Genomic DNA, 15,206 nt, shown 5'->3' with positions numbered 1-15,206 from the left:
CTTGGCTGGCTGATAGAATAGACCGATTGCTGATCTTCAAAACACCGTGACGTTTGCCACCTTATTTAATCTCCCCACACGATACTCCATTGAGAAATCAAACCCCAACAACTTACTGATCCAGTGTTGCTGTGGCAACGTCGTCAAACGCTGTTCTAGTAGGAATTTAAGGCTGTAGTGATCCATGCATAGGAGAAAAGCCCAGCCCCAGAGATAAGGCCTCCAATGTTGGACCGCTTTGGCCAACCCAATCAATTCGCGCTCATAGGCTGCCAGCTTGTGATGACGGACTGCCAACAGTCTGCTAAAATATGCAATAGGATGGCCCAATTACTGTAAAACGGCCCCAATGCTCACGCCCAAAGCGTCGCACTCTACCACGAACAATTCGTCAAAGTGGGGAAGTTGTAATATTGGAGAGGATGCGAGGGCAGCTTTGAGTGCCACAAACGACGTGGTGGCCCCCTCATTCCAAATAACGGAATTTTTCTTTACTAGACTCGTCAATGGTTCTGCCACTGGCCCATAGTTCTGAATAAATTTGCGGTAGTAGCCCGCAAGACCCAAAAAACCCTGTAATGTAGAACACGACTGCGGTTGCTGCCACTCATGAATAGCTCGGATCTTCTCGGGATCCACCGTAACCTCCTCATGTGAGATAATGTGTCCCAGATACCCCACATGTGAGGCGCAAAAGAACACTTGGAATGTTTCAAATAGAGTTGATGTGCTCTTAACAAGTCGAAAACAATCCTCAAGTGTGCCAAGTGCTCCTCAACTAACTTGCTATGTATCAAAATATCATCTAAAAATACAAGAACAAGTTTTCGAAGATAGGGGCTAAATACCTCGTTCATCAAAGCTTGAAAAGTGGAGGGTGCATTGGATAACCCAAACGGCATGACGACGAACTCAAAGTGGCCATGGTGCGTGCGGAACGCCGTCTTCTCGATATCAGAGGGGTGCATCCGGACCTGATGGTATCCCCAATGGAGGTCGAGTTTAGTGAATAACCACGACCCATGTAACTCATCCAGAAGCTCATCCACTACAGGAATCGGGAACTTGTCTTTTACTGTTTGAACGTTCAACTCCCGATAATCCACACAGAACCTCCATGTCCCATCATGTTTCTTTTCAAGTAAGACGGGCGAAGAGAACGGGGAGTGGCTAGGATGAATAAGACCCTGTTTCAACATCTCATGGCATTGACACTCTATCTCGTCCTTCTGAAGGTGTGTGTACAGTATGGTCGCACGACCACTACCTCAGAATCTAGTTTCAAACAAATCCTGTGGTCACAGTGCCTCATGGGAGGCAACCCTGAAGGCTTCTAGAAGAGGTCAGAGAACTCCTCAACTAGACCATCACTAGTACTGTCAGGCTGATCCTGTGTTTGCAAAGTGTGCATGCGATGGGCCCTGTCCATCTTACAGCCCTATAAGAGGACCCAACTTCCGGTCAAATAAAAGCTCATGGTTAAAGCAGAAAAGTCCCACAGAATGGGCCCCAACATTTGTAACCATTTAATGCCTAATACCATATCAAATCAGTCCAAGGGAATAACAAAAAAAATACGCATTAAATGAAGTGAATCCAATGGAAAAAGTTATTGCCTTACTAATCCCATAGCTAGGGACCTTCTCGCCATTGGCCACTGAGACGGTGGCTGTCAGATGAGTGTGTATCTGGAGCTGGTGATGTTGTGCGGCTATCAAACTCAGAAAATTGTGTGTACTCCCCGAGTCGACTAGTCCCACCAATTCTTGGTTGATGACATGAGCTTGGACTTGCATTGTAGTAGGCAATTTCTCCCTAGTAATAGCATGCAAGGACATCTCTGGTGGTTCCTGATAGATGCTATATTCTGACATGAGAACTAAGTTAATTATAATAGAATAACCTTTATAATTGTGTTATAGGTGGTTATTTATCGGTTTTCAAATGAAATGAGCATTTATTGAATTTGGCATTAATCACTGTCGATATTGCATATTTTTCTCTCCTGAATTATATTTCATTGTTTTTATGGTTTATTTCTTCCTGAAATGCTTTTTATAGATTTAATTATGGAATTTCAGGAGAATTATGGTGGAGAAGGAGATATTTACCAAAATGCCCTTAGTGAAATGGAGATGATTTTTATGTCAAATCGTTTTAAAATAAACAAGATGGTATTTAAAGCAAAAGGGGGGCGTCGAAAGAGGAGGTCGAAAGGGGACCCGAGAGGGGGGGCCCGAGAGGGAAAACCCGAGAGGGGAGCGTGAAAGGAAAACAGAAATAGAGTATCGAAAAACAGAGGAGCACCGTCGACCAAAACAGGGGAGGACCTGAGAGGAGTTCCCCACCGCCGTTCGCCGGGCCAATACCTTTCACCGCGCCACCGTCGTCCACCGCCGTCCACCGCCATCCAGCAACCGAGAACAAACCCGAGGAGAGCTCGAGAGAGTCTCCGTCGAGGTGAGTTCGACAGTAGTCGCTCACCAGGCCAAGAAGAGATCCGAGAGGGCTTCTCCGGTGCCACTTCCGCTTTCCGACTATCCTCCGACGTCGGTTACGTATTTCCGACCAGTCCCGGAGCTATTCCGACTCCAATCGAGACTCGAGAGAGCCGGTTAGAGAACGTCAGCTCTGTTTCACTCTTCGCCGGACGTTCCCTCCGTCCGTCGGCTTCCAACCTTCATCGCCGGCGTCATCTCTACCTCCGGCCACTCACTCTTGCCAACCTGAAGCCATTGATTTCGGGAAATTACAGCACCCGTGAGAATGAGTTGCTGCCCGAGCAAGAGGAGGAAGAAGGGGAGTAATTCATCATTATTGAATTTAGTTTTTATATGGTTTGAACTTAGGTTTTGAATGTTAATTGAATCTGATTTGATAATTAAGGTTTATTTAAGATTTGTTTTCTTGATATTTGATTGAATTAGCTAATTAGGGTAAGATTATAATTGAGGTTGGATTTTGGTATTTTAATCCGATTTATGTCTTTAACTCTAGGCGCCCGAGAGGGGCTAGACGCAAGGATTGAGAATTCGGATTCGTGATTACGTGGCGCTCGAGAGATGCACGAATCACGGTAAAATCTAGAGTTGATAATTTTAGCATCATCACAATAGGAAATTGATTCTCTGCATTCTATTGAAATCCAATCTTTGTCATTAACTCTAGGCGCCCGAGAGGGGCTACACGCAAGGATTGAGAATCCGGATTCGTGGTTACGTGGCGCTCGAGAGAGGTATGAATCACGATAAAATCCAGAGTTGACGTTTCCTATTGTGCAAGTAGTTAATTAAATTATTGCTCGATAATTTAGGATATAATTAGTGTTTAGTTCATATTAATTCATCATATTTGGTTAGGCTAGTTGACTGAAGAATACACAAAATTCAATCCTCCCTGTGGATATGACCCTCGCTTACTGCTAGATTACACGAACGATTCGTACGGTTGCGAGGTATAAAAGTCGATGTAACTAAAATTATACATCAGTTCCTCCTCGATAATATCCTCTGGCTCCTCTGGATGCTCTGAATCCTCCACCTCGAGCCAAAACAATCGTTTACATTGGTGGCCGGCCCGATATTTCTCATCGCAGTTATAACATAGATTTCTGGACTGCCTTTCTGCCATCTCTGCACTCATCAATTTTTTTTATAAAGCTCAGTAGGGAATTACCAGGGCAGGGATCGGCTACTTGAATCGTAGTTAGAGTGTGTCTGGATGGTGTTGTTGTAGATGCTCCCTGAGATGAATTATAGCGGTGCCCTTGCAACGTGGAGGAAGCGTTCCTCTCACTTGACCAACCCAGCTTACGTTGCTACAATTGTTGTTGTTGTTCCATTGTTCGGGCCATATTCATGGCATGAGCTAAATCCGTGGGCATAAGGAGTTCTACCTCTAGCCGTAAATACTCATTGAGACCTGCTGTGAATAAGGAGACTTGTTGGTCAACCAATACCCTCTCACCAGTATGATCCAACTTTTCCTGGAATAGTTTTTGATATTGTTCCATCAAACCTGTTTGTCTCAATAGGACTAACTCTCCCAAGGGGTTGCTGTTGGCGGGAGGCCCAATTCTAACAGTGCATAGATTTTTAAATTCTTCCCAAGTCATTCCTGGTCTCTCTTTATCTACTTGAGTGACCCATAACATGTCTTCATCAATCATATGGAAAGAGGCTAGTTTCACCTTATCCCATTTAGTAGTCGCTTGGTTCAAAAAAAAAATTCACATCTATGCAACCAAATTAAGGGATCCACAGAACCATTGAGAGAGGGAAACTCTAACTTGGTGTACCTTGGGACTGTGCCTCCATGCTGAGGTCCTTGGACAGCAGTGCACCCATGCCACTACTCCCCTCTTCTGTGATATGGTTGAGAAACCTCTCTCACCTCTGGACTCTGATGTCTCTCTGTCCTCAACTCCTGTAGCATGCAGATGACTCGGCTCATCTCTTCTTCTAAACCACAAACCTTTCCCAACACTGGTTGTACTGTTTCAAGGCTATCTTCTATCTTTGGTATCCTGATTTGAATTTTTTCATTGCTGATATTATCCCCCATGTTACCCTGCTCTGATACCAAGTTGTTACGGTCCCGGGTCATGGATCGAGTAACACGGTGTGGGAGTTCTGAATCCAGCACTGGTACTGAGTTGTTGGACTCGGTAAGGAGGGTTAAAGATCCCTTCTTTGGGTACTCTTCCACCAGTGATCAGTCTCCCTTTTTATGATCTCATTCTAGTGCTAAAGTTATAGCTAGAATGGAAGTAATTCAGGTGGAGAGAGAATGGAGGAATACTTGTTCTTGCTCACGTTAATCTGGGTTTCAACCCTGATTTGATGCAGCTCGTTCTAGTACTTGAAGGCCTAGCTTGGGGGGCAGCCTTGGCTCACATTGATGGCTGTCCTTGCTCTATTTCAGTGATGAATTCCCAGCAAGAAGAGTTGTTCTAACCCTCACGTGAAAGAACCAGAATTCTTCCTCTTTTGCTACTCGTCAAGAGGGAAATTGATCCCAATTTGTTGTTGACGCTGGTGATGAGAGAAGATCCTCTCTTTGGGCTCGAAAAAGGGGCAGGAAGCTCCTCTTCTTCGTATGGATGATGAGGGGTGAATTTGGGTAAAGATGGATGGCAATAGAGGGTGAAGGATAGGTTGAATTTTTGGAGTAAACCCTAAACTCGAGATCAAGAGGTGATCTCAACCTGTTTAGACTAGGTTATTCTAAAATCTAAAAGCTTACCTATTTGATTCATACCTTTCCCTTAAATAGGTCAAGTCTAGGAGTTTTAGGGTTAGGGTTATAATAATTCTCCATAATGCCCTTACATATAAAGTAATTAGAAATAACTCCTACATAAAACAATATAAAAAATAAATCCTACTCAAAGAAATGTAAGAAATAAATCCTAATGAGTGAGTTTGTTGTTGTCTCCTTCGTTGTGTGACTCGGTGTGCTATTGAGTCCACAACACACATTCACTTGAGAATTTAATGAGGTTTAGATCCATAGGTCTTTTGCATCTTTAACATGTTTCAGGCATGTCTAATCCAAGTTTAAAACATGTGTGCGATCAATTAGAAGTCTCTTTCTTCTCCAATTCCAAACTATTAGGGTTGAACTAGTGGAATTTCCCAAACATAAATATCAAACCTTTTCAGTAAAATTGCGGGGCGTGAATAATTTTTTTTATTTACATTTGCTGTTGTTTTAAATTTTTGCCATACATAAATTCTAAATTTTTTAGTTTTGTTGTGATTTGTTTGCCTTCTTATCTTTTTGATTACGATATAAAGGAAAAAGTTAAACCACAATTTTGATTTAAGAAAAAGTATACATCTAAAATGGAAATGCACAAATGTAGACAGAGTTAATTCCAAAAAGTGTCTGTAATTTTTAGGGATTGTAAACTCTTTCTAGTTTTTATATATTAGGTTTTGCAGTCGTTGAGAAAAAGGGGGAGGCGTGGGATGTTTTATTAACTGTGAACTCCCAATCCATATGTCATTTCTAACAAAAATATAACCCATTACACACGATAGACCGATAAATCACTTTATAATCATCATTGATTGTTAGGTTAGTTTTTTTTAAATGGGAAAAATAAAGGCTTTTTTCACACTCGGGTAAATTTCCTACTGCAAGTTCACTTGAGAATTTAATGAGGTTTGGATCCATAGGTCATTTGCATCTTTAACATGTTTCAGGCATGCATAATCCATGTTTAAAACATGTGTGGGATCAATTAGAAATCTCTTTCTTATCAAATTCCATGCTATTAGGGTTGAACTAGTGGAATTTCCCAAACTTGGATATCAAAACTTTTGTGTTCTTTTGTGGCGTGTGAATAAATTTTCTTTACTTACATTTGTTGTTGTTTTCATTTTTTTGCATACATAAACTGTAAAATTTTTGTTTTGATGTGATCTATTTGCCTTCTTATCTTTTTGTTTACGAGATAAATGGAAAAGTGAAAACTCAAGTTTTGATTTAAGAAAAATGTATACATCTAAAATGGAAATGCACAAATGTAGAGAAAGATAATTCCAAAATTTTTTTTTAATTTTTAGGGATTGTAAACTCTTTCTAGTTTTTATATCAGGTTTTGTAATCGTCGAAAAAAAGGGGAGGCGGGGGATTTTTTTGACTGAATGCGGCCTCCCAATCCATAAGTCATTTCTTACAAAAATGTAGCCCATTACACACGATTGACTAATAAATCACTCTACAATCATCAATGATTGTTTGGTCATGATTTTCTGTAAATGGGCAAAATAATTGCTTGTTTCACTCGGGTTATCCCACCGCACATTCACTTGAAAATTTAATGAGGTTTGGATCCATAGGTCATTTGCTTCTTTAACATGTTCAGACATGCATAGTCCATGTTTAAAATTTGTGTGGGATTAATTAGAAATCTCTTCCTTAGCAAATTCCAAGCTATTAGGGTTGAACTAGTGGAATTTCCCAAACTTGGATATCAAAACTTTTGTGTTCATTTGTGACGTGTGAATAAATTTTATTTACTTACATTTTTTGTTGTTTTAAATTTTTTGCATACATAAACTCTAAATATTTCATTTTCTTGTGGTCTATTTGCCTTTTTATCTTTTTGTTTACGAGATAAATGGAAAAGTGAAAACTCTAGTTTTGATTTAAAAATAACAATTCATAAAAAATGGAAATGCACAAATGTAGAAAGAGATAATTCCAAAAAGTGTTTGTAATTTTTAGGGATTGTAAAGTCTTTCTAGTTTTTATATATCTGGTTTTGCAATCGTCGAGAAAAAGGGGGACGCGGGGGATTCTTGATTGAGTGTGGACTCCTCATCCATAAATCATATCTTACAAAAATATTGCCCGTTACGAATGATTGACCGATAAATAACTATACAATCATCAATGATGGTTAGGTTAGGTTTTTTTCAAATGGGAAAAATAAAGGCTTGTTTCACTCTCAGGTAAATATCCCACCGCATGTTCACTTGAGAATTTAATGAGGTTTGGATCCATAGGTCATTTGCATCTTTAACATGTTTCAGGAATGCATAATCCATGTTTAAAACATGTGTGGGATCAATTAGAAATCTCTTTCTTATCAAATTCCAAGCAATTAGGGTTGAACTAGTGGAAATTCCCAAACTTGGATATTAAAACTTTTGTGTGCATTTGTGGCGCGTGAATAAATTTTCTTTACTTACATTTGTAGTTGTTTTAATTTTTTTGCATACATAAACTCTAAAGTTTTTGTTTTGTTGTGAACTATTTGACTTCTTATCTTTTTGTTTTGGAGAGAAAGGGAAAAGTTAAAACTGAAGTTTTTATTTAAGAAAAAAGTTTACATCTAAAATGAAAATGCTCAAATGTAGAGAGAGATAATTCCAAAACGTATCAGTAATATTTAGGGATTGCAAACTCTTTCTAGTTTTTATATAACAGGTTTTACATTCGCTGGGAAAAACGGGGAGGCGGGGAATTTTGACAAAGTGTGGACTTCCAATCCATAAGTCAGTTCTTAAAAAAATATATCCCATTACGCACGATGGACCGATAAATCACATACGATCATCAATGATTGTTAGGTCATCTTTTTTGTAAATAGGCAAAATAATGGCTTGTTTCACTCTCGAGTAAATATCCCAACGCACGTTCACTTGAGAATTTCACGAGGTTTGGATCCATAGGTCATTTGGTTCTTCAACATGTTTCTGGCAAGCATAATACATGTTTAAAATAAGTGTGAGATCAATTAGAAATCTCTTTCTTATCAAATTCCACGATATTTGGGTTGAATTAGTGGTATTTCCCAAACTAGGATATCAAAACTTTTGTGTTCATTTGTGGCGCGAGAATAAATTTTCATTACTTACATTTGTTGTTGTTTAAAATTTATGAAATTTTTGCATACATAAATTCTTAAATTTTCGTTTTGTTGTGAGTTATTTGCCTTCTTATCTTTTTGTTTACAAGATAAAGGGAAAAGTCAAAACTCAAGTTTTCATTTAAGAAAAAAGTATACATCTAAAATGGAAATGGAAAAATGTAGAGAGAGATAATTCCAAAAAGTGTTTGTAATTTTTAGAGATTGTAAACTTTTTCTAGTTTTTATATATCAGGTTTTGCAATCGTCGGGAAAAAAGGGGAAGCGGGGGATTTTTGACTGAGTGTGGACTCCCAATCCATAAGTCATTTCTTACAAAAATATAGCCCGTTAGGAACGATTGATCGAAAAATCACTTGACAATCATCAATGATTGTTAGGTCAGCTTTTTAGTAAATTGGCAAAATAATGGCTTATTTCACTCTTTGGTAAATATCCCACCGCACGTTCACTTGAAAATTTAAAGTGTTTCGGATCCATAGGTCATTTGCCTCTTTAACATATTTCAGGCATGCATAGTCCATGTTTAAAACATGTGTGGGATCAATTAGAAATTTCTTTCTTATATAATTCCAAGCGATTAGGATTGAACTAGTGAAATTTCCCAAACTTGGATGTCAAAACTTTTGAGTTGATTTGTGGCGCATGACTAAATTTTCTTTATTTACATTTGTTGTTGTTTTAAATTTTTTGCATACAGAAAATCTTAAATTTTTCGTTTTGTCGTGACCTATTTTCCTTCTTATCTTTTTTATTACGAGATAGAGGGAAAACGTAAAACTCAAGTTTTGATTTAAGAAAAAAGTATACATCTAAAATGGAAATGCATATATGTAGAGAGAGATAATTCCAAAAAGCGTCTGTAATTTTTAGGGATTGAAACTCTTCCAAGTTTTTATATATCAAGTTTTGGAATCATCGTGAAAAAGGTGGAGGCGGTTAATTTTTGACTGAGTGTGGGCTCCCAATCCATAAGTCATTTCTTACCGAAATATAACCCGTTACGCACGATTGACCGATAAATCACTTTACAATAATCAATCATTGTTACGTCAATTTTTTTCTAAATGGGCAAAATAATGGCTTGTTTCACTTGAGTAAATATCCCATCGCACATTCACTTGAGAGTTTAATGAGGTTTGGATCCATAGGTCATTTGCATCTTCAACATGTTTCAAGCATGCATAGTCCTTGTATGAAACATGTGTGGGATCAATTAGAAATATCTTTCTTATCAAATTCAAAGCTATTAGGGTTGAACTAGTGGAATTTTCCAAACTTGGATATTAAAACTTTTGTGTTCATTTGTGGGCATGAATAAATTTTCTTAATTTACATTTGTTGTTTGTTTTAATTTTTTTGCACACATGAATTCTAAAATTTTTGTTTTGTTGTAATCTATTTGCCTTCTTATCTTTTTCATTACGAGATAAAGGGAAAAGTGAAAACTCAAGTTTATATTTAAGAAAAAAGTATACATCTAAAATGGAAATACAAAAATTTTGATAGAGTTAATTCCAAAAATTGTTTGTAGTTTTTAGGGATTGTAAACTCTTTCAAGTTTTTATATATCAGGTTTTGCAATCGTTGAGAAAAAGGGGGAGGTGGGGGATTTTTGAATGAGAGTGCACTCCCAATCCATAGGTCATTTCTTAAAAAATATAGCCCATTACACACGATTGACCGATAAATCACTTTACAATGATCATTGATTGTTAGGTCAACTTTTTTGTAAATTGTCAAAATAATGGCTTGTTTCACTCTAGGCTAAATATTCCACCGCAAGTTCACTTGAGAATTTAATGAGGTTTTGATCCTTTGGTCTTTTGCATCTTTAACATGTTTCAAGCATGCATAATCCATGTTTAAAACATGTGTGGGATCAAATAATAATCTCTTTCTTATCAAATTCCAAGCTATTAGGGTTGAACTAGTGGAATTTCCCAAACTTGGATATCAAAACTTTTGAGTTCATTTGTGGCATGTGAATAAATTTTATTTATTTACATTTGTTGTCATTTTAAATTTTTGGCATATATAAAAACTAAAAATTTTTTTTTGTTGTGATATATTTGCCTTCTTATCTTTTTTATTACAAGATAGAGATAAACAGTAAAACTGAAGTTTTGATTTAAGGAAAAAGTATACATCTAAAATGGAAATACACAAAAGTAGAGGGAGATAATTCCAAAAAGTGTTTGTAATTTTTAGGGATTGTAAACTCTTCCTAGGTTTTATATATCAGGTTTTGCAATCATCGAGAAAAAGGCGGAGGCGAGGGATTTTTGACTGAGTGTGGACTCCCAATCCATAAGTCATTTCTTACGAAAATATAGCCAGTTACGCTCAATTGTCAGATAAATCACTTTACAATCATCAATCATTGTTAGGTCAGTTTTTTTGTAAATGGGCAAAATAATGGCTTGTTTCACTTGGGTAAATATCCAATCGCACGTTCACTTGAGAGTTTAATGAGGTTTGGATCCATAGGTCATTTGCATGTTTAACATGTTTCAGGCAAGCATTGTCCTTGTATAAAACATGTGTGGGATCAATTAGGAATCTCTTTCTTATCAAATTTAAAGCTATTAGGGTTGAACTAGTGGAATTTCCGAAACTTGGATATCAAAACTTTTGTGTTCATTTGTCGCACGTAAACAAATTTTCTTAATTTACATTTGTTGTTGTTTTAAATATTTTGCACACATGAACTCTAAAATTTTTGTTTTGTTGATTTGCCTTCTTATCTTTTTCATTACAAGATAAAGTGAAAACTCATGTTTATATTTAAGAAAAAAGTATACAACTAAAATGGAAAAACAAAAATTTAGAGAGAGTTAATTCCAAAAAATGTCTGTAACTTTTAGGGAATGTAAACTCTTTTAAGTTTTTATATATCAGGTTTTGCAATCATTGAGAAAAAGAGAGAGGCGGGGGATTTTTGACTGAGAGTGGAATCCCAATCCATAAGTCATTTCCTAAAAAACTATAGCCCGTTATGTACGAGTCCCCGATAAATCACTTTACAATCACCATTGATTGTTAGGTCAGCTTTTTTGTAAATGGTCAAAATAATGGCTTGTTTCACTCTTGGGTAAATATCCCACCACAAGTTCACTTGAGAATTTAATAAGGTTTTGATCCATTGGTCTTTTGCATCTTTAACATGTTTCAGGTATGCATAATCCATGTTTAACACGTGTGTGGGATCAATTAGAAATCTCTTTCTTATCAAATTCCAAGCTATTAGGATTGAACTAGTGGAATTACCCAAACATGGATATCAAAACTTTTGTGTTTATTTGTGGCGTGTGAAAAAGTTTTATTTACATACATTTGTTGTTGTTTTAAATTTTTTGCATACATAATCTCTAAAATTTTCGTTTTGTTGTGATCTATTTGCCTTCTTATCTTTTTGTTTACGAGATAAAGGAAAACGTGAAAGCTCTAGTTTTGATTTAAGAATAAAGTATACATCTAAAATTGAAATGCATAAATATAGAGGGAGATAATTCCAAAAAGTGTCTGTAATTTTGAGGGACTGTAAACACTTTCTTATTTTATTTTATCAGGCTTTACAACCGTCGGAAAAAAGGGGGAGGCGAGGGATTTTTGACTGAGTGTGGACTCCCAATCCATATGTCATTTCTTTCAAAAATATAGCCCATTACGAACGATTGACTGATAAATCACTTTACAATAATCAATTATTGGAAGGTTAGCTTTTTTGTAAAAGGAAAAAAAAGGTTTGTTTCACTCTCAGGTAAATATCCCACTGCACGTTCACTTGAGAATTTAATGAGGTTTGGATCCATAGTTCATTTGCATATTTAACATGTTTGAGACATGCATAATTCATGTTTAAAACATGTGTGGGATCAATTACAAATCTCTTTCTTATAAACTTCCATGCTATTAGGGTTGAACTAGTGGAATTTTCCAAACTTGGATATCAAAACTTTTGTGCTCATTTGTATCACGTGAATAAATTTTCTTTATTCACATTTGTTGATGTTTTAATTTTTTTGTAAACATAAACTCTAAAATTTTCGTTTTGTTGTGATCTAATTGCCTTCTTATCTTTTTTATTACGAGATAAAGGGAAAAGTGAAAACTCAAGTTTAGATTTAAGAAAAAAGTATACATCTAAAATGGAAAAGCAAATATTTAGAGAGTATTAATTCAACAACATGTCTGTAATTTTTACGGATTGTAAACTCTTTCTAGTTTTTATATATCAGGTTTTGCAATCGTCGATAAAAAAGGTTAGGCAGGGAATTTTTAACTGAGTGTGGACTCCCAATCCATAAGTCATTTCTTTAAAAAATATAGCCCATTACGAATGATTGTCTGATAAATCACTTTACAATCATCAATGATTATTAGGTCAATTTTTTTTAAAATGGGCAAAATAATGACTTGTTTCACTTGGGTAAATATCCCACCGCAAGTTCACTTGAGAATTTAATGAGGTTTTGATCCATTGGTCTTTTGCATCCTTAACATGTTTCAGGCAAGTATAATCCAACTTTAAAACATGTGTGGGATCATTTAGAAATCTCTTTCTTATCAAATTCCATGCTATTGGGGTTGAATTAGTGGAATTTCCGAAACTTGGATATAAAAACTTTTGAGTTCATTTGTGGCGCGTGAATAAATTTTCTATATTTTCTTTTTTTGCATACATAAACTCTAAAATTTTCGTTTTGTTGTGATCTATTTGCCTTTTAATCTTTTTGATTACGATATAGAGGGAAAATTGAAAACTTAAGTTTTGATTTAAGAAAAGTATACATCTAAAATGGAAATGCAAAAATTGAGAGAGAGTTAATTCCAAAAAGTATTTGTAATTTTTAGGTATTGTAAACTCTTTCTAGTTTATATATATAGGTTTTGCAATCGTTGGGAAAAAAGAGGGAGGTGGGGGATTTTTTACTGAGTGTAGACTCCCTATCCATAAGACATTTCTTACAAAAATATATCCTGTTACGTACGATTGACAGATAAATCACTTCACTATCATCAATGATTGTTTGGTTTTCTTTTTTGTAAATGGTCAAAATAATGGCTTGTTTCACTCTCAGGTAAATATCCCACCGCAAGTTGACATGAGAATTTAATGAGGTTCGGATCCATAGGTCATTTGAATCTTTAACATGTTTCAGGCATGCATAATCAATGTTTAAAACATGTGTGGGATCAATAAGAAATCTCTTTCTTATAAACTTCCAAGCTATTAGGGTTGAACTAGTGGAATTTCCCAAACTTGGATATCAAAACTATTGTGTTCATTTGTGGCATGTGAATAAATTTTCTTTATTTACATTTGTTGTTGTTTTAAATTTTTTTCAAACATAAACTCTAAAATTTTTGCTTTGTTGTGATCTATTTGCCTTCTTATCTTTTTGATTACAAGATAAAAGGAAAAGTGAAAACTCAAGTTTAGATATACATCTAAAATGGAAATGCAAAAATTTAGAGAGTGTTAATTCCAAAAAGTGTATGTAATTTTTAGGGATTGTAAACTCTTTCTAGTTTTTATATATAAGGTTTTGTAATCATCGGGAAAAAGGGGGAGACGGGGGATTTTTGATTGAGTGTGGACTCCCAATCCATAAGTCATTTCTTACAAAAAATATAGCCCGTTACACACGATTGACCGATAAATCATTTTACAATCATCAATGATTATTAGGTTAGATTTTTTGTAAAAGGGAAAAAAATGGCTTGTTTCACTCTGGGGTAAATATCCCACCGCACATTCACATGAGAATTTAATGAGGTTTGGATCCATAGGTCATTTGCATCTTCAACATGTTTCAGGAATGCATAATCCATGTTTAAAACATTTGTGGGATCAATTAAAAATCTCTTTCTTATCAAATTCCAAGATATTAGAGTTGAACTAGTGGAATTTTCCAAACTTGGATATCAAAACTTTTGTGTTCATTTGTGGCGTTTGAATAAAATTTCTTGACTTACATTTGTTCTAGTTTTAAATTTTTTGCATACATAAACTCTAAAATTTTCGTTTTATTGTCATTTGTTTGCCTTCTTATCTTTTTGTTTACGAAATAAAGGGGAAAGTGAAATCTCAAGTTTTGATTTAAGAAAAAAGAATACCTCTAAAATTGAAATGCACAAATGTTGAGAAAGATAATTCCAAAAAGTGTCTGTAACTTTTAGAGATTGTAAACTCTTTCTAGTTTTTATATATTAGGTTTTGCAATTGTCTAGAAAATGGGCTTAGGGTTCAAGGAGGATTTTGACTGAGTGTGGACACCCAATTCATAAATCATTTCTTACAAAAATATAGCAGGCTACGCATGATTGACCGATAAAACACTTTACAATCATCAATGATTGTTAGGTCAGTTTTTTTGTAAATTTGTAAAGTAATGGCTTGTTTAACTCTGATAAATATCCCACCGCACGTGCAGTTGAGAATTGAATGAGGTTTGGATCCATAAGTCTTTTGCATCTCTAACATGTTTCTGGCATGGATAATCCATGTTCAAAACATCTGTGGGATCAATTAGAAATCTCTTTCTTATCAAATTCCAAGCTATTAGGGTTGAACTAGTGGAATTTCTCAAACTTGGATGTCAAAACTTTTGAATTCATTTGTGGAGCGTGAATAAATTTTCTTTACTTTCATTTGTTGTTGTTTTAAATTATTTACATACTTAAACTCAAACATTTTCATTTTGTTGTGATCTATTTGCCTTCTTATCTTTTTTATTAGGATATAAAGGGAAATGTGAAAACTCAAGTTTTGATTTAAGAAAAAAGTATACATCTAAAATGGAATTGCACAAATGTA

General features: G+C 35.6%; 1 protein-coding gene across 1 annotated transcript; it reads right to left on the bottom strand.

Moving 5' to 3' along the window:
- Nucleotides 1-330: 330 nt before the first annotated feature.
- LOC137947833 (uncharacterized mitochondrial protein AtMg00860-like) lies at nt 331-1,199 on the bottom strand. The gene is made up of 2 exons (XM_068793636.1): nt 1,077-1,199; nt 331-645 (listed from the first exon to the last, which is right to left on the bottom strand). The coding sequence occupies exons 1-2, from the start codon at nt 1,197-1,199 to the stop codon at nt 331-333; spliced, it is 438 nt and encodes a 145-aa protein (XP_068649737.1).
- Between the last annotated feature and the right edge of the window lie 14,007 nt (nt 1,200-15,206).

The sequence above is a fragment of the Aristolochia californica genome, unplaced genomic scaffold (genome assembly GCF_029961685.1).
Source record: "Aristolochia californica isolate CCGP_79_NKW_82.1479 unplaced genomic scaffold, dmAriCali1.0.hap1 SCAF_1, whole genome shotgun sequence".
NCBI lineage: Eukaryota > Viridiplantae > Streptophyta > Magnoliopsida > Piperales > Aristolochiaceae > Aristolochia > Aristolochia californica.
This window is presented reverse-complemented; position numbering and strand designations above follow the sequence as displayed.

Bases quoted from the DNA above. Each gene is read 5' to 3' on its own strand.
- LOC137947833 (XM_068793636.1), bottom strand. From the start codon at position 1,199: ATGTTGAAACAGGGTCTTATTCATCCTAGCCACTCCCCGTTCTCTTCG. The intron at 646-1,076 runs GTAAAAGACAAG...TCACATGAGGAG, and splicing joins GGGAGTTGAACGTTCAAACA to GTTACGGTGGATCCCGAGAA.